The sequence below is a fragment of the Danio aesculapii genome, chromosome 21 (genome assembly GCF_903798145.1).
Source record: "Danio aesculapii chromosome 21, fDanAes4.1, whole genome shotgun sequence".
In the NCBI taxonomy this organism is placed as follows: Eukaryota; Metazoa; Chordata; class Actinopteri; order Cypriniformes; family Danionidae; genus Danio; species Danio aesculapii.
Window position 1 is genome coordinate 6,277,050 of NC_079455.1, and position 22,184 is coordinate 6,299,233.

Sequence of the window (22,184 nt, forward strand, 5' to 3'; positions counted from 1 at the left end):
CATGAGTGTAAGTAAACAGTCAAACGGAGTGATACATTTTTAAATAAAAGAATACCATAAAAAATTATACCACTTACAACAAGCATGACTGTCAAGATAAGGAACGTTTAAGCTAGCGAATGACGTTCACAACCGTTTTAGCATAATGTATGACCCAAACTTCAATTGTGATATCTTCTGGGTGTCATTCAGCCTAAAAGACCGTTTGAAGTACTTTTACAATTTATTACCTATTAAGGAGACAAGCAACTTAAAGATGAAAAGTCTATTTATGTATTGGTCCCTGTTGTCAGCCTCCATTCTCAAAGGTCACATTGAACTGTAGGGATGCACTATTATTTCAAAAGTCTTCATGATTTAGCCGTCAACACCCCAGTTGGATCTAAAGGTTTTGGGGCTAGAGGGGTTATTAAAAATCTGTGTTGTCAACCTTCAATAATGTGTTCCAACACACACCCATTTAGAGTTTTTCCATCACATACATGATTTCATGCATTCCTCTGGGACTCATATGTTAATAACAATAGAGTGAAATCTGGAGTGTGGCCAAGTGACTGTGATCCTCATGAGGTGAGCTTTCTTCCTTCCTGAATGATTGAATGATGGGTCTGATTCTTAAATATTACTTACACCCCCGTAGCTGGAAACAATGGATCATATAATATCCTTATCTGGAGTGATTTCTTGCTGTTTTTGATTGGATAAAAAAATATTGCTCTCCATGAGAATATCTGGCAAACATGCTGGTTGGTGAGGTAGATGTCTAGAGAGAAAGAGAGAGGCTTTCTTGCTCTAACGATCCTCAAATATCTGTCTTTTTTTGGGCCAACACTTTGACTCATGTTGGCAGAAGCGTCCCAAATAAATGCACTAGCACCAGTCATTTAGGGGGGGTAGGGGTGGGGTTTGAAAAACCAGAAAAAAAACATAATGTACAAGACCCAAGTGTGTTAGTTTCCCTAATTACGTAGTGTTCCTTCATGCTTACATTCTTTTTTCTCTCTCTCTCTCCCTCTCTTTCATACTGACCCCCCACCCCTTATCCTTCTTGTTCAAGACATGGGTGTGCAGTGATTTGCTTTTGGGGGATAAAACCCACAGTTTGGGAGTGGAGAGGGTTATTACAGAGCAGGATGGCCCGGAGGAAGGTACCTCTGCTCTTGCATGGATTTCTCCTGCTGGTTCTGTGTAGATCCTCCCTTCAAGGAGGTAAGATGTCTCCAAACTCATTTGACTATTTTTTATTGCAATACAGGTGTACTGCAGTTACGGCAATAGCATCAATTGCACAGTGCTCACTGAGGTTCTGATGGAATGGTGTGAATTGTTGCAGGATGGCTTATTGTTGCAAGATGGCTGATTGTGTAAATTTATTTGGAGGTCTTGTTCTTTGCTGATCAATGTATCTTAAACTTTTTAGAGGTGGGACAACACTGGCAACTTGTGGTTTACTTTACAAGCTGACCATTAAAATGAGTATGATTAAAATGAGTTCTGAATTCGGTAATGTCATGACGATCTATTTAAGCAACATAAATATTTTTTTTAAGGATTAGCTGTAAATGTTTATGGATAAAACAAGGTTTCCCACTTGCCATCTTTTATTCATGTAGAAGGAAAGATCTGAGAAGTTCTATTCCAGAGCATTACATCATACACTAACAACCTTCCAGCATTTCCCAGTGGGTTTGTAGAACAGAGAACTTCAGTTTTTTTAGTTCAAATCTCTTGGATAAGGTTGGGTGTAGGATGTTGTTCTTCAAATGACTCACATCCAGTCTGTTTACCTATGCCTCCAAATTGTATGTGGTAATGAATTCAGTGCTGTTCGAGGCTTCACATGAAAGATGTAGAGATTAGTTAGAAGCCCTTGGGTATGTGGCATCATCAGTGAGCAAAGGACAGGAATGGTCCTCATAAACTGGTAATGTGTTGCAGGAGTGAAACATTGTCCGACATAACAATAAAATAAAAAAGTATGTGTTTGCAGTGCCAACAGTTTTGTTTACAGCCTTTTAGCAGATTTGGTCATTTCTGCTTTGTATTCAGTGTAATAATGTTTCAGAATTCTCTTTATTTTCCCACTTCCTATCAACTTCTGCATTTCTTTGTAGTCAAATACACAAGTAAATGATTCCTTATGTCCTCGTCTGGCACACTACACTGCATGGGATATATTAATAAAGGGATTTTTTAATGTTCTCTTTTTCTATCAGGAATCTACATACCAGCTGGTGCAGGGGGAGGAACTGGAGCTGGATTAGGGGCTGGTGTTGGAACTGGAGCTGGACTAGGCATTGGAACAGGTCCTGGCGGTGGACTTGGTGCTGGAATCGGGGGTGTAGGGCCAGGAGTTGGTCCTGGAGGAGTTGGAACTGGATTAGGTCTAGGTACTGGTCTCGGAACAGGATCAGGAACTGGCATCAGACCTGGAATTGGTGAGTGTTTACATTTTATTCTTGAACATTTTATGATTAGTGTCACTAGCAGTGTTATGACTATCTCGTCCTTGGGGTTGAACTAGGTGCTGGAGGTCTTGGGGGAATTGGGCCTGGTGGTGGAGGGCTTGGTACAGGAGGACTTGGTACTAGTGGATTAAGCACAGCAGGACTTGGAACAGGTTCTTAATTTTAAATTTACTTAACTAATGTAATTATGCTAACAAAGCATAGAATTATTTAAATCTGCAATAACCACTTTGATCTTTTTTACAGGGCCATTTGTCAAGCCTCCTAAAACAGGTGTGTTGTAACAAATGCAAAACATTATTTCATTAATTTTGTTAATAATGATTGGCAGAAACAATGTCTGTATATCAGTTGAAAATGGCATTTTGTCATGGCATAGGAGCATATGGAGGTCTACCAGGAATTGGAACAGGTGGTACAGGTGTTGGTCTTGGAGGCCTTGGATTGAGGCCAGGGGGTGCTGGTGTTGGAGGTTTAGTACCTGGTGGCTTTGGTGTTGGTACAGGGGTTGGAGGTACTGGCACAGGAGTCCCAGGTACAGAAACTGTATCAAGTTACACTTAAAGTTAGAAACACCATATTCCTATACAGATAATTTTCTAATTTTTTCTTCAGCAGTTGGTGTGGGCACTGGAGTAGGAGGACTTGGCATTGGTGGAGTTGGTCCAGGGGGTGTTGGAATAGGTAAAAAAAATTGATTAAACTTAATGCTAAACTAAATGTGGATTTTAAAACCATAATCTAAATATTTAAGATTTTAAAAAAGTTGTGTTTCTTCGCTGCTTTTAGGTGTGGGAGGAAAGCCCCCCAAAACAGGTACACATTTGTAAGATTTTCTGTTGGTCTTATTGGATAAAGAATAAAGATAGATTAATAAAGAATTAATCTAAGAAATCTAAGAAATTTAGGGGACATTTCTCACAATATAGGTGTCAGCACTGGAGGATTAGGACCTGGTGGTGTTGTTCCAGGTGGTATCAGACCAGGTGGCATTGTCCCAGGTGGTGTTGGGCCAGGAGGAATTGTCCCTGGTGGTGTTGGACCAGGAGGAATATTCCCTGGTGGCGTTGGACCGGGCGGAATTGTTCCTGGTGGTATTGGACCAGGAGGCATTGTCCCCGGTGGTGTTGGACCTGGTGGCATTGTGCCAGGAGTAGGCAGAAAACCTGGAAAACCAGGTATGATGATCACTAAAAAAAGAAAGAATTCCATATGTTCTTTTCATTGTGAACAACAAAATATTGGTTCTATTGGTTCTCAATTATTATGACGACTAAAGTCAAAATGTGTTCGATGCTAAATAAGCGCACTGTAAGGGACTTAAATTTATATGACATGCATCTACCTCTAATGGTTTAAATTTAGGTTATGTTGGGCCTGGGGGTGGTGGTGGGCCATTTGGAACAGGAACTCTAGGAGCAGGAGATCCCAGGATTGGTGCTATTCCACTTACACCAGGAGGTGCTGGAACAGGCTACCCATCAGGTGGTAGGGATGCATTTACTTTGCTCCAATATTGAAGACATACAACAAATAACATTTCATTGGTGTTGTAAAACTGTGAAACTAATTATTTTTTTTTTTCAATCTTTTTTAAGTTTAATTTTTTAATCTCACCATAGACAAATACGACATTGGATTGAAATTTTGAAATTATGATTTGTCTTAACAACACTTAATAAATAAGAAATGGAATTTGTTTTAGGTGGCTATGGTGGATATGGTGGGCCTGGAGGTATTTATCCTGGAGCCGCAGGTCAGAAACCACTAAAACCAGGTAATGTTAGATCTGTAGGTGTGAGTTGTGGCTTACATACATTTTTTATGGTCTATTACTTCTGGTATGACAATTTTTGATCAATCCAATGTCCTACAATTAAAGCAGTTTCAAAAGCTATTTTAAACTGTACCCACAAATTTGATTCTTGTAAAATAGGAGTTGGACCAGGAGGTACAGGAACTGGTCCAGGTGGTGCTGGATTTGGACTTGGGGGTGCTGGAGTTGCCCCTGGCGGTGTAGGGATTGGACCAGGGGGAACAGGACTAGGTCCAGGTGGAGCTGGAGTTGGGACTGGAGGTGTGGGAATTGGACCTGGTGGCACTGGAACTGGAGTAGGAATTGCACCTGGTGGATGTAGGTTTTTGAAAGTCATTATTGCTGTGCTACTGTTTTATTTATTAATTATCATAATAGCTTGCAACATTTTAATCTATTATGGATCCTAGCACCTTTTCTCCCACAAACCGGACTACCAGGAATTGGGCCAGGCACTGGAGGTAAAGTTGGAAAGCCTGGGAAGGCACCAGTACCAGGTAGCTTACATTCTTCTGATGTAGCACATTTTTGATGGAGTAATTTTGACAAACTTTTGATATGAAATCCCTTTTCTGTTTGTTGAAACAAACAAGGTGTTGGGATTCCTGGCCTATACCAAGGGGGTATTGTTCCTGGACAGGGTGAGTGACAGTAATATTTGACAGTATTTAAAGCATATTTACAGATGCAACAAGTCTACAGTTCTGTTTTTATATGTAGGCTTTGGTGGTAGAGGAGTTCTGCCAGGTGTAGCCACAGGAACGCAAACTGGTGAGCTTCACATATTTTATGATTTTATTAATTATAACTTTATCAATTTTAGCAATTCAAATACTTCTGAGGCTATATCTCTTAATTTGTTGTTTAAAGGGCAGCTTGGTCAAGGTGCACTTGGAGCCAATGGTAAATGTAATTATTGAAAGAATAATTCTTGCAGTAAAAGATAAGAAATTTACTTTTAACAGAATTCACTTAACTTTTCTCATTTTGGAGGTCGTGGAGGTTTTGGTCAACAAATACCTGGCGTGTTTGGTGGATATCCTCTTATATCACCAAAGTCTGGAGGTAGAGTCATTTTAAAATCCTTCCCTTTATTCACTGTACCTTTTCATATTTGAGATCTATCATCATACATTATACTTCTCAGTCAAAAAATCTTTTTTTTCATCAAGGTGCAGCAAAGTCTCAGGCTAAAGCTGCCAAGTATGGTAAGTCAAACAGGAACAAAATGTACAAGTTTATTTGGAACATAAATTTCAACACATTTCTAAAGAACATGCTTGATACTTTTAACTTTCCTTTTAGGGGCTGCTGGTGTTCCTGGTCTAGGTGGTGGGCTTGGTGTAGGAGGAGTACCTGGTGCCGGTGGTATAACAGGTACAGGTGGTGTGCCAGGAATAGGTGGTGTACCTGGTGCAGGAGGTGTACCTGGAATAGGCAGTGTTCCAGGTGCAGCTGGTATACCAGGTGTTGGAGGCATTCCTGGATCTGGGGGAGCAACTCAGGGGGGCTTTTATCCAGGAGCTGGTGGCATCTATCCTGGGGGTAAATTTATGATTTCTTATAGAAATAAAATATATTTAGAGATTATCAAATCATGTAAGTGTGGAATGTGTTATAATGTCAATGAAATATCTCCCATTAGGAGCTGGGGCTAAGGCTCGAAAGTATGGTAAGAAAACCACCATATTCATGTTATCTACAAATCTACATGTTATCCAGATCTGCCCACTGGCTTCTGTCCTAACTATTTCATATAACTTTATTTTAACTGTAGAGTTGATTTTGCTGGTTTGTAAGTTTATCTTGCAGCATGTCGGAAATGCTCTTGTCAAATATAAAAACAGAGGACCAGCTAAGATCAGCTTAATTTTGATATATGTAATATGTCATTTTATTTTGTCTACATTTTAGCCTTAGGGTTAGGAACTGGTGGACTTCCTGGTTCTGGTGTGGGACTAGGAGGACTTGGAACTGGGGGACTTCCTGGTTCTGGTGTGGGAGTAGGTGGTTTTGGAGCTGGGGGACTTCCTAGTTCTGGTGTGGGAGTAGGAGGTCTTGGAACTGGAGGACTTCCTGGTTCTGGTGTGGGAGTAGGAGGTCTTGGAACTGGAGGACTTCCTGGTTCTGGTTTGGGAGTGGGTGGTCTTGGAGCTGGTAGACTTCCTGGTTCTGGTGTGGGAGGGGGTGGTCTTGGAGCTGGAGGACTTCCTGGATCTGGAATTAGTCCCGAAGGTAACTTGAAATAAATCATAATTGTTTGCAAGTTAGTTTTACTATTATCATTTACAGTTAAGTGATGACAACTATTCTGCCATATTTTAGGATATGCTGCTGCTAAAGCAAGAAAATATGGTAAGACTTTACAGTATGAATCTTAAAGTAACAATGACTTCATTACAGATACATATTCTTTAATTTTCCATAAAATATATTTAAACTTTTCATTTTGGTCATTAAGATACATTTGAAAAAATTTTTGACTTAATTTCCTCACTCTATTGTTTAGCTTCTTAAAATCAAAGCTAAAAAGGAAAATTGAATTAATGGAATGGAATTATTCGCCCAATGATTTTATATTTTTATATGTAATTTGTAAGAATCTACCACAGATGAAGAAACCACAAGAAAATAAAAGCATGAATATTTACTGTTAATTCCTTTGTAGCTCAGCTTGGGCGTGGTGGGACTTTAGGTACTGGAGGATTACCAGGTGGAGCAGCTGGTGTTGGACTTCCTGGTGGAGGTCTTGGGACTGCTGGGCAACTTGGAGGTGGACTTGGAACTGGTGGACTTGGAACTTATGGTCTACCTGGAGGTGGGCTTGGTGGATTACCTGGTGGAGGCACTGGTGGGATTCCTGTTGGTGGAACTGGTGGACTCCCTGGTTCTGGAACTGGTACAAAACTATACAACCATGTATACATATAATTTGAGTGTTTTTGTGGTCATATTTGATATTATATTCTGATTCTTTCCAGGATATGCAGACGCAAAGGCTCGAAAATATGGTAAACCAATTTTGAATTGAATTAAACATACTTTATGGTAAAAGAATTATGATGGTTTTATGATGTTTCATTGTTGCTTAAAACTGTTTTGTAATATTTAAAAAATGTATACTTAATTTTTGCTGTATTGTTTGGCTTTAAAAAATAAATCGAAGTTAAAATGGTGAATAATTTGAAATCACTGTGTAATTCTATCAATGCAATCACCTCCCAAAACTCAAGATTGTATGATTTTACGTCATATGCTATTTGTAAGATTTAACAACAATCATAGAAACCATAAGAAAGCTAAGAGATGAGTATTCACTGATAATTCTATTGCAGCTCAGCTTGGACGTGGTGGGACCTTAGGCATTGGAGGATTACCAGGTGGAACAGCTGGTGTTGGAGTTGGTGGACTACCTGGTGGAGGCCTTGGGACTAGTGGACAACTTGGAGGTGGACTCGGAACTGGGGGGCTACCTGGAGGTGGACTTGGGACTGGTGGGCAACTTGGAGGTAGACTTGGAACTGGTGGGCTACCTGGAGGTGGAATTGGTGGATTACCTGGTGGAGGAGCTGGTGGGCTTCCTGGTGGTGGAGTTGGAGGACTCCCTGGTTCTGGAATTGGTACTAGATTATACAACCACATTGCTTTAAATAAATTTATTTTAAGGTTTCAAGGTAATATTTTATATTTTACAAATTATAAAGTATAGTATTTAATATAATATACTTTGATGCTTTGCAGGATATGCAGATGCAAAGGCTCGGAAATATGGTAAAACAACTTTGAATTCAAATATTCAACATACTGTATGGTAGAGAAATTATGGTTTTATTTTTGCTTAAAATACATTTGGTAAAACTGTTAGACTTTATTATTTTCTCTATTGTTTGACTTAAAAAAATTAAAAGGGAAGACATGAACATACTTCCATTGCAGCTCAGCTTGGGCGTGGTGGGACCCTGGGAACTGGAGGATTACCAGGTGGAGCAGCTGGTGTTGGACTTGGTGGACTACCTGGTGGAGGTCTTGGGACTGGTGCACAACTTGGAGGTGGACTAGGAACTGGAGGATTACCTGGAAGTGGGCTTGGTGGATTACCTGGTGGAGGAGCTGGTGGGCTTCTTGGTGGTGGAGCTGGAGGACTCCCTGGTTCTGGAATTGGTACCAGATTATACAACCACATTGTTTTAAATACATTTATTTTAAGGTTCCATGGTAATATTTTATATCATACAAATTATAAAGTATAGTATTTAATATAATATACTTTGATGCTTTGCAGGATATGCAGATGCAAAGGCTCGGAAATATGGTAAAACAACTTTGAATTCAAATATTCAACATACTGTATGGTAGAGAAATTATGGTTTTATTTTTGCTTAAAACGACATTTGGTAAAACTGTTAGACTTTATTATTTTCTCTATTTGACTGTAAAAGGGAATTTTAAAATTTAAAAGGGAACACTTGAACATTTTTCCATTGCAGCTCCGCTTGGGCGTGGTGGGACCCTAGGAACTGGAGGATTAACAGGTGGAGCAGCTGGTGTTGGACTTGGTGGACTACCTGGTGGAGGTCTTGGGACTGGTGGACAACTTGGAAGTGGACTAGGAACTGGAGGGTTACCTGGAGGTGGGGTTGGTGGATTACCTGGTGGAGGAGCTGGTGGGCTTCCTGGTTCTGGAATTGGTACCAGATTATACAACCATATTGCAGTAATTAAATTTTATTTGAAAGTTTTGTGGTCGTATTGAATATAACATACTTTGTTGCTTTGCAGGATATGCAGAGGCAAAGGCTCGAAAATATGGTAAAACAACTTTGAATTCAATTCTTAAACATGCTGTATGGTTAAGGAATTCTGATTATTTCATGATTGCTTAACATTAACTTATAACAATGTTAGACTTAATTCTTTGCTCTATTGTTTGATTTAATAAAAAGTTAAAAGAGAAAATTAAATGAAATCACTCTGTAATTATACCAATGCAATTTCCTTTCAAACATCAAGATTTTACATCTTTTTAATTTGTGAGACACAAACACAGTCAGAGAAATCTAAGCTAAGACATGAACATTCACTGATAATTCTATTGCAGCTCAGCTTGGACGTGGAGGGACCTTAGGTACCGGAGGATTACCAGGTGGAGCAGCTGGTGTTGGACTTGGTGGACTACCTGGTGGAGGTCTTGGGACTGGTGCACAACTTGGAGGTGGACTTGGAACAGGTGGACTAGGAACTGGAGGGCTACCTGGAGGTGGACTTGGTGGATTACCTGGTGGAGGAGCTGGTGGACTTCCTGGTGGAGGAGTTGGAGGACTTCCAGGTTCTGGAACTGGTACTAAATTATACAACCAAATTGCATTAAGTGAATAGCAAAAACAATTGTGAAAATTGTAACATTTTTATATCAAATACTGTGGTGTTTTGCAGGATATGCAGAGGCAAAAGCTCGAAAATATGGTAGAACATCCTTTAATACAATGATTATAATTTACCATTACAACTTTATGGTTTAATGTATTATAATGGTTTCTTTGTGGCTAACAACTTGAAATCCAAATTCTACTTTTCTAGGTCTACTTGGTAGAGGTACAGGTTTAGGTCCAGGCACTGGATTAGCTGCAGGTATTCCAGGTGGATTACCAAGCACCGGTATCGCACCAGGTGGGGCAGGGGGGTTACCAGGATCTGGAGTTGGACAAGGAGGCATCCCTGGTGTAGGTTATGGTCCAGGAGGTGTACCCAGTGGTGGCTTTGGACCAGGGAGTGTTCCTGGAGGTGGATATGGACCTGGAGGTAAAGAAGTATTTTTAATGATTTAAATTGTAAGTCTTAAATGTCCGGGTGGCTAAGTGGTTAGCATTGTTGCCTCACAGCAAGAAGGTTGCTGCATGGTCACTGGTTAAGTCCCCGTTGGTCCAGGATGCATTTCTGTGTGGAGTTTGCATCTTCTTGGAGTTTGCATGGGTTTTCTCCAGGTGCTCCGATTTCCTCCACTAGGTTTGAGTTAACTAAAGTTGGCTGTAGTGTATGAGTGTGAGTGAATGAGAGTGTATGGGTGTTTTCCAGTTCTGGGTTGTGGCTGAAAGGGCATACTTACACCTCATAAAACACATGCCAGAGTAATTGACGGTTCATTACTCTGTGGTGACCCCTAAAAAATTAGAGACTAAGCCTAAGGATAATGAGTGAGTGAGTGAGTGAATGAGTCTTAAATGTCTTAGAACTCTTAGAAAGTGAAAATTACTGTGTTTTGAACATAAATGATTAAATTTAATGGCAGTTTTCTGCCTGATCATTAGTTTTTAAGTTTTTCTCACAATTGCTTTAATATTAAACAAAATGTTGTGCATCAGTAGAAGTGCCCTATATTTTGACTTTTACCACAAAACGTATAAGTTTTTAGTACAAGTTACTACATAGATAAATATGTACTGATGCCTATCCTCCCCTGACTAACGCTGTCCACAGTAGAGGGGCAAGAATGGATGTGGCATAACATTTAATGTTTTTATAGCTAACCATCTTTCTCTACACAACTGTATATTGAGTTTCTTGTCAACACTTTATAAAATCCTGCAAAAAGTATGCCTTTTTTGTGCAGGAATTCAAGGACAGATAGGCACAAAGCATATTCTATCGGATGTCTCACAAACCACAGTAATGCAATGTCATAAGAAACTGATAGCTTCAACCTTTTCTTAAAGTTTAATTAAAACCTGGCAAATCTGGAAACCTAAGTAGCACATCCAGCCAGGTATAGCCCAAGATGACCTTTCTTTGGGTCGACTGTAAATTTAGCCACAACATTCCAAAGCCATTGTAGTCTCATCAGTGTTCAGTTGATATTTGCATCCTTAAATCAGTGTATGTTTAATGTGGTTCAAGTCCAGAGTTGGTGATCCACTGGATAGTGATTTATCGATCAGTTAGATTTTGATATTCAGCTCTTTTTACACTCAGCTTACCAATATGTCACATTGTCCTGGCCAAGTTTTTTTCTGAGGTGACATCTCGAACTTAAAAAAGGCTGTATTATTTTTGTTGTATTCACTTGTAAACCGAAGTAAAGAACTGCATGTTCTGCATGTTCATGCTCAGACATTTTCATGGGTAGTCAGTGTAGTCTGTGTAGTTTGCCCAAATTATAAGACTTCTGAACATTTATGACATAAAAAAGCATTTCTTTCTCTGATTACATCAGTCTGTGATCTTGGGAAGAATATCAACAGTCCCCCTCCAACCAAGTTGATAGTGAGGAGGAGCACCAAAATAAAACTCTGCCTTCAATTAATTAGCATACGCTTTTATCCAAAATGACTCAGACCTGTGAACACACAAAGAGCAGTTTGCTGTCCGAGGAGCAGAGCAGTTGTGACTTTAGTGCCTTGCTCAAGGGACTCACCTCAGCTGTGATATTGAGCATGGATGTGAGGGTTGGGGGCTTATTTATAAATGTAGCATACACAAAAAACATAAGTGGAAACGTACACAACTTTTCATGCATAGGTTGTGATTATAAAAAAACTTGATGGGTAAGTAAATATATTTAACATAAATATTGATTCAATTTAACATCTTTGTATCATTGTCATAATCATTAATAAATTAATGAAAAAATATTTTCGCATACTTAAACTTTTAGGAAGGTTTCTATGCAGATCTTTATAAATGAGACCCTGGTTATTCATTCTCTCAACGTCACAATACTGAAGTCAGTTGTAAAATCATATTTCTCTTCTTTTATTCTAGGAATTTCCGCAGCCAAGGCTCGCAAATATGGTAGGGGGAAATTAAACAATCTCGTTCTTTTTAGAATAGATGCTCAAACACACCATTTATAATAAACACATTATCTCTGCATTTTGTAAAAAAAAAAAAAGGAATTACTGGTGGAACTGGTGGAATAGGATTGCCAGGAGGATTAGGGGGACAACTTGGTAGTGGAACAGTGCCGGGCGTTGGAGCTGGTGGTGGAACACCAGTTGCAGGTATTGGACCAGGGGGTGTACCAGTCGGTGGCTATGGACCAGGAGGAGTACCGGCAGGTGGTTATGGGCCAGGAGGAGTACCGGCAGGTGGTTATGGACCAGGAGGAATACCGGCAGGTGGTTATGGACCAGGAGGAGTACCGGCAGGTGGTTATGGACCAGGAGGAGTACCTGCAGGTGGTTATGGGCCAGGTGGAGTACCTGCTGGAGGATTTGGTCCAGGATCTGGAGGTATGTTGACAAATATTACTTAACATTAATGCAATTTAGACATTCTGTTCATCACAATTTCTACATTTATTCTTCACAAATAACAAATGACTGCAGCCTATCCAGGTGGACCAAAAGCCTTAAAATATGGTAGGACATTTTAAACTAGTTTTGACATTGTGTTTTGTTGTGCAGCTTGGAATCAAGATTAATGAATTTTTTTTTTTACACGTGTAGGTCCTGGTGGGAGTGGAGGGATTCCAGGACTTGGCCTGCAGGGTCAGGTGGGAACTGGTCCAGCAGGAGGACTTAGTACAGGAGCAGGGCAAGTTGGTAGTTTTGGTCCAGGGACTGTAGGAGGTCCTGGGTCTGGATTTGCTGGATCAGGACTGCCTAATAGTGCTGTGGGAGCAGGAAGTAGAGGAGGGCTTGGGCCTGGGTATGGAACAGGAGCTGGAGGTAATTTAAACAGAGGTAGTTTTCAGGGTTTAGAACATGTGCATTATTAATGCTGTAGTCTGATCAACTTATCTTTCAATTTCTTGCATATATTGCCTTAAAGGATATGGACCTGGATCAAAAGCAGCTAAATATGGCAAGTTGAAAAACAATATATACTTACAGATATTTTGCCAGTAGCTTTTCACTGTCCATTGATCTACTTTAAAGTGTGGCGATACAGTACATTACTAAAATGGAATTAATATTTTGCAAATATTAAGGTTGATATAAAAAATGTAAAGCACATGATACTGAGATTTTTTAAAAACAAGTGTTTTAAAATGTTTACCTTGATATGCTACAACATTAAGACTGTCAAAAACACATGCTTAATTTGTCAGGTTTACCTGGGTTTGGAGGTGCTTTAGGAACAGGTGCTTTACCAGGTGCTGGAACAGGAGTGGTAGCAGGAACTGGAGGTATGTGAAGAAATTTGACTTTTTTTGTTTTAACAACAACAAAGAGATTCTGTGTTGTTTGGTTCACAGCATGTTCAAAAACCTTTGTTTTCATGGAAGAAAGAAATGTACAGTGTGAAGCATACCTTTAAGATAAAGTAAAGCTAACTTTAATTGACCTCATCTCTGGTTATATTTCATTCTAAAGGGTATGGAGGAGCACAAAAACCACCTAAATATGGTATACCATTTACAGTTCCTCATCTTTATAATTACAACATAATACTGTATGTATTCAGGCTAAGACTTCAACCCATGCATTTACATTTGTAACAGGACAACCAGTTGGTGGGGTTGGAAGTGTGCCAAGTGGGTCAGTACCAGCATCTGGCGGAACTGGGATCACTGGAACTGGAATTTCAACTGGTAGGTGATTACTAGTAAAAGATATAAATACTTATACAGTAGGTGTAAGTGAGTGCTACGGGGCAGTAGTCATTCACCCTTATTGGCGAGGAGTGTTTTGGCACAATGGTTGTGGATTTAAAGCATGTTGGAAATGCTGCTTGGGTAAGGGACAGGTTAAAAAAGTCTCTGAAGACCCCTGTGAGCTTCTCAGCACATGCTCTAAGCACACATCCAGGGGCCAGCAGTTTTGCATCCATTGATCCGTCTTAGTACAGTATAGATATCTGTGAAGGGAAGTATGAGTGGCTGATAGTCAGCTGAGTGTGATAATTTGGTGGCCATCTCCTTGTTATCTCTTTTGTCTCATTGCCTGACTTGTAATCACTCATGGCTTGAATACCCATGCATCAGTGGTCAGAGTTGGAAAAGTGTTCCTCTATCTTTAGCTTGTAGCAGTGATTGCTTTGTTTGATGCCCCTTTTCAGGTTAGCCCTGGATTTGCTGTGGGCCTCTGCATCACTTGATCTAAAAGCAGTGTTGCGGGCCTCACGAGCAGCAACCTCACATCCTTATATGTATATATTATATGTATATATGTTTAAGACAGTTCCTGTGTTTTATTTGGGGTGTATCTGTATTTGTAATGTGGGGTTTTAAGGGGCTAGATTTTGGGAAAAAGCAAGTCTGCGCACTCGAGAAGGAGGAGGAGGGGGTGGGGGGTTGTTTTCCCATTGGAGGAGACAGGTATGTTTTTTTTCTGTGAGAGAGTACAAGAATTACTCTGTTTGCAACGTGCAAAAGTTAATTAAAAGTCAAGTTTGAACTGCTAAGCTTTCCTGGCCTTCTTCAGTCTGTTACACTGGTGTCAGAAGTGGGATTATGATTTGAAAATGAAAGGGCGACACTTTACAGCGGTAGAGAGGGCGTGGGTGTACAGCCCGCAAAGGAAGAAGGGCAGGTGCCCTAAACTTGATGCACAGTGGGTGGGGCCTTGCATTGTACTGGAGAGAATTAGGGAAGTTGTTTATCGTGTTCAGATGCCACCAAGGGGCAGGAAAGTAGCGGTGCACAGGGATAGACTGGCTCTATACAGAGGGGATGCCTCAGTAGCTGTGCTGGTCTCCCCTGCAGTTATGCCTGCTCTGGAGAATGAGGCAGGACACGGGCTGGGTAGTTCTAATCCTTTAGATATTCCCCTTGAAACTACACCAGTTCTTGAGCAACAAAATTCACATTCCGGTGGCCGTGTTGCAGATAAGGGCTCACCTCGACCTCAGAGAGTCAAGAGGCCACCAAGGCTTCTCCAGGACTATGTTTGTTCCCTCATGTCAAGGGAATTTGTGATGGGGAGGCAGTGTAGCATGCTAGAAAAGGTTTAAGATAGTTCCAGTGTTTTATTTTGGGGTGTATCTGTATTTGTAATGTGGGGTTTTAAAGGGCTAGATTTTGAGGAAAAGTGAGTCTGTGCACTCGAGAGGGAGGGGGGGTCCCGTTGGAGGAGACAGGTATGTTTTTTTGTGTGAGAGAGTTGCTGCTTTCCAGCGAGCACAAGGATTACTCTGACTGCACCATGCAAAAGTTCCTTAAAAGACGAGTTTGAACTGTTACACGCTTCCTGGCCTTCTTCAGTCTGTTACAATATTATTTATCCTTGCTGCACTTACTGCTTTTATTTGCATTCTGGTTAGATGCTAACTGCATTTCATTTCTCTATACGCTACATGTGTAATGAGAATAAAGTAAATAGTAAATCTAAATAGTAAGTAGGCTCACTGGCAGGCTCACTGGAGTTCAGCCTACATTTTTGTAAAATAAAAAAAAACCACTTAAACATTCTTCTAGGTAGAATTATTGCAGCTTTCATTCTTTTTCACACTAATCTTATTAACAGGGATATATTATTGACAAATAAAGGAAAAAAATTGTTCATGCTGATGTTGACAGAAAAGAACTCTATTGTTATTCAGTGTAAATGCAGTAGACGGATGTGCACAAGGAGTTCATGAGTAGTGAAGGATGAGTTAATGGTGATGTGCCCCTCCAAGTAAAATCATGACGTAATTATACATTAACAGCTCATGAGTTCATGTTGGCTACATTTAGCTTAAACCTAAATGTTAATTAATACATTAACTAACAACATGTACTAACAAGTAATTAAGGTAGCCATTATTCACATATGAACTCATGTGACTCAGGTTGTAGTTTATGTTCGTTCATGATTAGGGCATGACTTAAATCATCATTAATTCATAATAATATTTAGTTGACATATTAATACATCATTATTCGTGTACTGTTATTGTAAAGTGTTACCCTTTTCTCTTACATTTACTTACTATTGGTTGGGTTTAGGTCAGTGGTTCGCTAGATCTGGATGACAAGTACTGGATTTTCATGGATGTGTACAAGAAAGACGTGTATCTGAAATTTATAACAAAACATTAAAAATGTGCTTATGTGCTCAACATTACATCTCAAGAGGTGTAGGTGGAGCTAAATGTATACCAGATTCAGGAAACAAAGCAAGGCAAATTTACAGTAAATTGTTAATCACTGGCTTAATAATTTTTATAAAACAGAATTACTATTCCAATCTTCATTTGAATCATAGGAGGAACAGCAATTCCAATTGCTACTGGCACAGATCGTGGAGCAGGTCTCAGACCTGGAGGTAACTAATTCATGTATTTCATTAATTTAGCATACTTTATTAAAAAAATATATGTAATATGCATACTAGTGTCATAACTACCCGACTTGCTGGTTCACTGTTTAGTGATTGGCAGTCCTGATGGTGGAACCCGTGGCACTGGAGAAGCTCAAGGTTATTACTTTTTACTTCTACTCTATTACAGTACATAACATACACTGGAAACACTTTAGAACAGTTCAATTCATACTGTTAACAACTGGCTTGGCCTATTATTAAGATATTAACTCTTTATTAGACATACACATGCTCTTATTCTACAATCCTACCCAATACCTAACCACAATTACTACCTTGCTAACTTTCAATAAGCAGCAAAGTAGTAGATTATTGTACTAATAGTCTTAGTTAATGGCTTGTTAATAGCATGAATTTAAATTTATTTTTATTATTTCTTATTTCTTTGTTAATTTGTTTGTTCCTGAATTGTAATTGAATTTCATCATTTTCTTTTTCTTGAACACATACTGTAGGTGGAACCAAAGCACCTAAAACTGGTGAGAAAATATAAATATTTTTTCTGTCTTCTACATCTTGTATAATCAACCATTTACAAGAACAATTGAACAGGCTTTTCCTGTTAGCCATCAGTGTTATTTTATGGTTATTTCAGAATCTGGAGGACCAGTAGAGGGATCAGGTGGGTCCATTGTATTTAATGAACAATGGAACCTCTTAATGCCCTTAAGTTGAAACTCACAAATGATAGACGCTGAAGGAGTGTAATTTTTTTTAAGGTGTTACTGGTGGGCCCATTGATGCAGATAGCCTTTATGGAGTTGCCGGGACTGGAATACCCATCTTAGCTGGAGAAAGACCAGGTAGACCTTTCGTAATTCTTTGCATTTTGTCATATTTACTTGAACATTCCAACCCAAATTTGTGTAAAATATGGGCAAATGCAAACATTGGATTAAAAATGTATATTCATATACAATTGAAGTCAGAATTATTAGCCCCCCTGAATTATTAGCCCCTCTGTTTATTTTTTCCCCCAATTTCTGTTTAATGGAGACAATATTTTTTCAACACATTTCTAAACATAATAGTTTTAATAGCTCGTTTCTAATAACTGATTTATTTTGTCTTTGCCATGATGATAGTAAATAATATTTGACTAGATATTTTTCAAGACACTTCTATACAGCTTAAAGTGACATTTAAAGGCTTAGCTAGGTTAATTAGGTTAACTAGGCAGGTTAGGGTAATTAGGCAAGTTATTGTATAACGATGGTTTGTTCTGTGGACTATTGAAAAAAATTGCTTAAAGGGGCTAATAATATTGACCTTAAATGTTTTTTTTTTTTTTAATTTAAAACTGCTTTTATTCTAGCCGAAATAAAACAAATAAGACTTTCTCCAGAAGAAAAAATATTATCAGACATACTGTGAAAATTTCCTTGCTCTGTTAAACATCATTTGAAAAACATTTTAAAAAGAAAAAAAAAATCAAAGGGGGGCTAATAATTCTGACTTTAACTGTATGTCCATATTTACTCACATTTTGATTGGAAAAAAGTGTACTTCCTTTAGAGTGTACTTCTGGTCACTCAGTTTTCTCCTTGTCTGCAGTTCAAGTTTACTATGAATCTATTAAAGTATGTATACATTCCATCCTTGTTATTTAAAAGTGATAATAATTGATAATATTCATTCAACCACTCTCTGGCTAACTGCAAAACTGTGACTGGTGAGTGACTGGTTAATTACAGTGCTTAGCATTTATGTAATTCCATCTAGTTTAATGATTTTATGATGTCTTACCTTGCATCATAAAATCATGTTTTTTACCCACTGTTTATCAATTACTGACACCACTTCCTGTTAGTCACTGTTAAGCTCACATATCTATGCACCATGTTTATGCTGTTTTGTCAGAAAAGTGTTTTTTTTTTTTTCTTCAATTCGATTCAGCTTTTTTCCATTTTAATTTTTCACAAACTGTAATTGCAAACAAGCTATTCTTATTCATTTGACGGCTTCTTCATTATGAGGTAAACAGTGACATACTTGTTGGGGGATAAAACAAAAATAACATTTACAAGGGTTTAATGGTTATATATGGTCTTATCTGAAATTGTGATGATCACTGTGGATACAACTGGTATCCACAATCTATGACAGGTTAAGGCCCAATCCCAATTTTACCCCTTAGCCCTTTTCTTACCCCTCGTTTTGCACATTCAAGTGAAGGGGTAGGGTTGTCCCAATTCTCTTTAGCTTGAAGGCATAGGGCTAAGGGGAAGGGGTAGATAGACACTCAAAACCAAGGGGTATGAAAATTTCCCAGAATACACCAGCTACAACGACAGCATAGCTGCACCCGGAAATAAGGAGATCCACAAATTTGTATTTTTTGTCATTATTATGAATTTTTACAACAAACATGTTTTAATATATTTATAACCCCGTTTGTGTTTTACCATCATGCGTTTACAAAAAAAGCTAAAATAAAAACCTCTAAATTTTGCTATTTATAATCCATAACAATAACTCCTGTATAGCAGTCCCACAAAATTCTGACGATCGATGGCACTCGAATACCCTGTCAGAAAAGTCTAGTGGCTGGAAATGACGTTTTTACAGTGTCTGCTATAATGTTATGTTAATGTTGTTTTTTTGTGTGTTTACATAGATGAATATGGCCACGGTGTAAACGCACTGTATAACGTTAGTTACGATCTTATTGCCACATTAGATCATTATGATAACATAATATATACCTTCAGTGATTTCCTGAAGATAAATACCAAAAAATAACACAACTGGAATGATGAGGTGTGCAGGTGTTGTAGTGGTGTCCCATTTCTTAGGGGTACATTTTAGGGGTAAAAATCCTTCCCCTTCACACTTGGTTTTAAGGGCCCAGGGGATGGGGAAGGGGTACAAAAATAGAATTGGGACTGGGCCAAAATGTAAATGGAATAAGTCCCCTAGTCTGGTTAAGAAAGACAACAGTTGGGGTTAGGGTGTTAACATAGGCTTATTTAGTAATATTAAAAAAAACATTGTATATCTGGGATGTTTCCAGATTAGTAATATTTCAGCAGGGATTGCAAATGAAGCAAAATAAACATAAATCTATATTGAAATACCTTGCACAGTAAGTTACATTTGAACACAAAGTTGCAGTTATTTTTGTGCATGTCTGAAGGATTCCAGGATTCTATTTAATATTTAGATGTACTATTGATCAATATTTTTTGAAGTGACATAAATTACATGATTCTGTCTTTTAAGGTGGAACGGGAGTACCGCGACCAGAAAGTAAGTTTGACATTAACTTTACAGATCTTACCTCATGGGCTCGAAAACTTGTCCTCAGCATTTCAGCCAAGCGGGAAACGGTTTCTCTTTTGCTTACAGCTCCCTCAAGCGGTAGATGAGTGTTACATATAGAACCACTAGCTTCCTGGTCTCTTTTAATTTGTTGGACTTGTAAATATAATTAAGTTTTTTTTTATTAACTTACAGACCTCACCTCAGTGACCTCAAATTAATAGTTTCATCAGCTTTTTAGCCGAATGGGTTTCTATGTTTTACAGACTGTTGTAATGTTACAGCCCCCTCTAGTAGAAAATGATCTTGCATTCAGATGCTTAACCTGCATAAATAGGCGACTCTGAGTTAATAACTTGTTGACTTTTTTTTTAGGATTTTTAGGGTTGATTTCAAATATTAGAATAAGCTTTGTTTAACATTTCTTGAAGAGCCTTTTTCATTTGGAATTATAAATGTGTCTAAGTGAGACTGAATTACTTCACTTAACCATGTTCTTCCACTTTCAGTTGGTGATAGTGGAACATTACCAGGAGCCAAACCACTTAAACCCCCAGGTACTTCATGTCAGTCATTTTACACTCAGATATTTTAGTCCATTCATTTTCTTTTCGGTGTAGTCCCTTTATTAATCTGAGGTCGCCGCAGCGGAATGAACTGCCAATTTATCCAGCATATGTTTTATGCAGCAAATGCCCTTCCAGCTGCAACCTATCACTGGGAAATACCCATACACTTACATTCACACACATACACTACAGACAATTTAGCTTACCCAATTAACCTATAGCGCATGTCTTTGGACTTGCGGGGGAAACTGGAGCACCCGGAGGAAACCCACGCGAACATGGGGAGAACAAGCAAACTCCACACAGAAATGCCAACTGACATAGCGAGGCTCGAACCAGCAACCTTCTTGCTGTGAGGCGATCGTGCTACCCACTGCGCCACAGTGTCGCCCATATCTTAGTCCAGTGGGTGTTTTTTCATTTGTAAGACGTCTTATTTTATTTATTTTTATCTAGGCACTGGGGGTGGAGCAATTGCTGGACGTGGAGATACCCCGGGCACTATTGAAGGAGGACCTGGAAGTATAGGCAGTGGAATCGGTGGGGTTGGTGGAGGTCCAGGGGGAGTTGGTGCGACACCAGGTGGAGTTGGTGGAGTCCAAGGGGGTGTTGGTGGAGTTCCAGGTGGGGTTGGTGGAGTTCCTGGTGGAGTCCCAGGTGGAGTTGGTGGAGTCCCTGGTGGAGTTGGTGGAGTCCCAGGTGGAGTTGGTGGAGTCCCAGGTGGAGTTGGTGGAGTCCCTGGTGGAGTTGGTGGAGTCCCAGGTGGAGTTGGTGGAGTCCCTGGTGGAGTTGGTGGAGTCCCAGGTGGAGTTGGTGGTGGACTGACAGGAACTGGAGGAGTTAAACCTCCAAAAGGTACACCAAAATTAAGTGAGTTTTTCTCTAAAACAAGCAAAATAATCTGCCAATGGGGTAAGCAAAATAATCTTGTTTTTCCTTTTGACATATGATTATTTTGTTAATTGTTTATTTTGCTTACCCCATTGGCAGATTATTTTGCTTGTTTTAGAGAAAAACTCACTTAATATTGGCATATTATTTTCTGAAAACAAGACAATATGTTTTGCTTGCCTAGAAAATGCTTCTTGATAAAATAATTTTAAAACATTTGGACTAGAAAGAAGACAAAAAAATCTAAGTAAGAAAGGTTTTTTTGCAGTGTAAAAAGCTTGATCTGATGTTAATGAACTCTTTCTGTGCATTTATGTAATTCATAAAAATCTATGTGTTACTTGTAGTTTATGGAGGTGCAGGTGGAACTGGAGCTCTTGGAGTTGGAGGTGTTGGTGGATTGGGTCCAGCTGGTGGGGGAGGAGCTGGACTTCTGCCAGGAGGTGGTGGTCTGCTTCCAGGAGGTGGAGCTGCAGGCACAGGATTTGGACTGCAGAAACCAGGAAAAAGTAAACAAGCATTGATCAGATTAACACACTTTGTTCTGTGAAAACTAAATATATATGTAAATGCAAATTTTGTTTAGCCAAACATGTAAAGATATCAAGAAATGCTTGCAAAAAATTATCATGTATTTCATAAAGCTTATTTACTGGTCTTCAGTTATTAGCTTCACGTTTAAAACAGAGTGTAATTAGCTTATTAAACTTATTGCAGGTTATGGTGGAGCTGGAAGCTTAGGAGCTGGTGGGATCCTACCTGGGACTGGTAAATCTAAAAAGCTATCAAATTCGTGATTTTCAGTGGTGTAAAGTAACAAATTGCAAATACTCAAACTACAAGTATTTTTTCTCAGGAATTGTGATTTACTAGGTAGTTTTAAAAATGTGTACTTTTACTTTCCCTTGAGTACATTTTTAGGTGCTGTATCGGTACT

At 39.1% G+C, this 22,184-nt stretch overlaps 1 protein-coding gene across 1 annotated transcript in view; it reads left to right on the forward strand.

The window, feature by feature from the left end:
* Positions 1 to 1,077: 1,077 nt before the first annotated feature.
* Positions 1,078 to 22,184, forward strand: part of elnb (elastin b) — a 30,804-nt gene continuing 9,697 nt past the window's right edge. The window contains exons 1-48 of the mRNA XM_056445935.1: positions 1,078 to 1,209; positions 2,217 to 2,438; positions 2,525 to 2,620; positions 2,715 to 2,741; positions 2,848 to 3,003; positions 3,084 to 3,152; positions 3,258 to 3,284; positions 3,398 to 3,646; positions 3,834 to 3,956; positions 4,174 to 4,245; positions 4,405 to 4,602; positions 4,695 to 4,781; positions 4,878 to 4,925; positions 5,005 to 5,055; positions 5,155 to 5,187; positions 5,278 to 5,349; positions 5,457 to 5,492; positions 5,590 to 5,829; positions 5,930 to 5,956; positions 6,199 to 6,519; positions 6,610 to 6,639; positions 6,953 to 7,183; positions 7,266 to 7,295; positions 7,620 to 7,904; positions 8,026 to 8,055; positions 8,221 to 8,445; positions 9,064 to 9,093; positions 9,383 to 9,622; positions 9,718 to 9,747; positions 9,862 to 10,083; positions 12,040 to 12,069; positions 12,171 to 12,509; positions 12,606 to 12,638; positions 12,726 to 12,947; positions 13,051 to 13,083; positions 13,331 to 13,408; positions 13,596 to 13,628; positions 13,724 to 13,813; positions 16,410 to 16,469; positions 16,575 to 16,622; positions 16,982 to 17,005; positions 17,122 to 17,148; positions 17,246 to 17,329; positions 19,749 to 19,775; positions 20,297 to 20,344; positions 20,813 to 21,211; positions 21,595 to 21,756; positions 21,965 to 22,015. Of these exons, the coding sequence (XP_056301910.1) occupies positions 1,134 to 1,209; positions 2,217 to 2,438; positions 2,525 to 2,620; positions 2,715 to 2,741; positions 2,848 to 3,003; positions 3,084 to 3,152; positions 3,258 to 3,284; positions 3,398 to 3,646; positions 3,834 to 3,956; positions 4,174 to 4,245; positions 4,405 to 4,602; positions 4,695 to 4,781; positions 4,878 to 4,925; positions 5,005 to 5,055; positions 5,155 to 5,187; positions 5,278 to 5,349; positions 5,457 to 5,492; positions 5,590 to 5,829; positions 5,930 to 5,956; positions 6,199 to 6,519; positions 6,610 to 6,639; positions 6,953 to 7,183; positions 7,266 to 7,295; positions 7,620 to 7,904; positions 8,026 to 8,055; positions 8,221 to 8,445; positions 9,064 to 9,093; positions 9,383 to 9,622; positions 9,718 to 9,747; positions 9,862 to 10,083; positions 12,040 to 12,069; positions 12,171 to 12,509; positions 12,606 to 12,638; positions 12,726 to 12,947; positions 13,051 to 13,083; positions 13,331 to 13,408; positions 13,596 to 13,628; positions 13,724 to 13,813; positions 16,410 to 16,469; positions 16,575 to 16,622; positions 16,982 to 17,005; positions 17,122 to 17,148; positions 17,246 to 17,329; positions 19,749 to 19,775; positions 20,297 to 20,344; positions 20,813 to 21,211; positions 21,595 to 21,756; positions 21,965 to 22,015 (5,371 nt within the window). The 5' untranslated portion in view covers positions 1,078 to 1,133. The remainder of the gene's footprint in view (positions 1,210 to 2,216; positions 2,439 to 2,524; positions 2,621 to 2,714; positions 2,742 to 2,847; positions 3,004 to 3,083; positions 3,153 to 3,257; positions 3,285 to 3,397; positions 3,647 to 3,833; positions 3,957 to 4,173; positions 4,246 to 4,404; positions 4,603 to 4,694; positions 4,782 to 4,877; positions 4,926 to 5,004; positions 5,056 to 5,154; positions 5,188 to 5,277; positions 5,350 to 5,456; positions 5,493 to 5,589; positions 5,830 to 5,929; positions 5,957 to 6,198; positions 6,520 to 6,609; positions 6,640 to 6,952; positions 7,184 to 7,265; positions 7,296 to 7,619; positions 7,905 to 8,025; positions 8,056 to 8,220; positions 8,446 to 9,063; positions 9,094 to 9,382; positions 9,623 to 9,717; positions 9,748 to 9,861; positions 10,084 to 12,039; positions 12,070 to 12,170; positions 12,510 to 12,605; positions 12,639 to 12,725; positions 12,948 to 13,050; positions 13,084 to 13,330; positions 13,409 to 13,595; positions 13,629 to 13,723; positions 13,814 to 16,409; positions 16,470 to 16,574; positions 16,623 to 16,981; positions 17,006 to 17,121; positions 17,149 to 17,245; positions 17,330 to 19,748; positions 19,776 to 20,296; positions 20,345 to 20,812; positions 21,212 to 21,594; positions 21,757 to 21,964; positions 22,016 to 22,184) is intronic.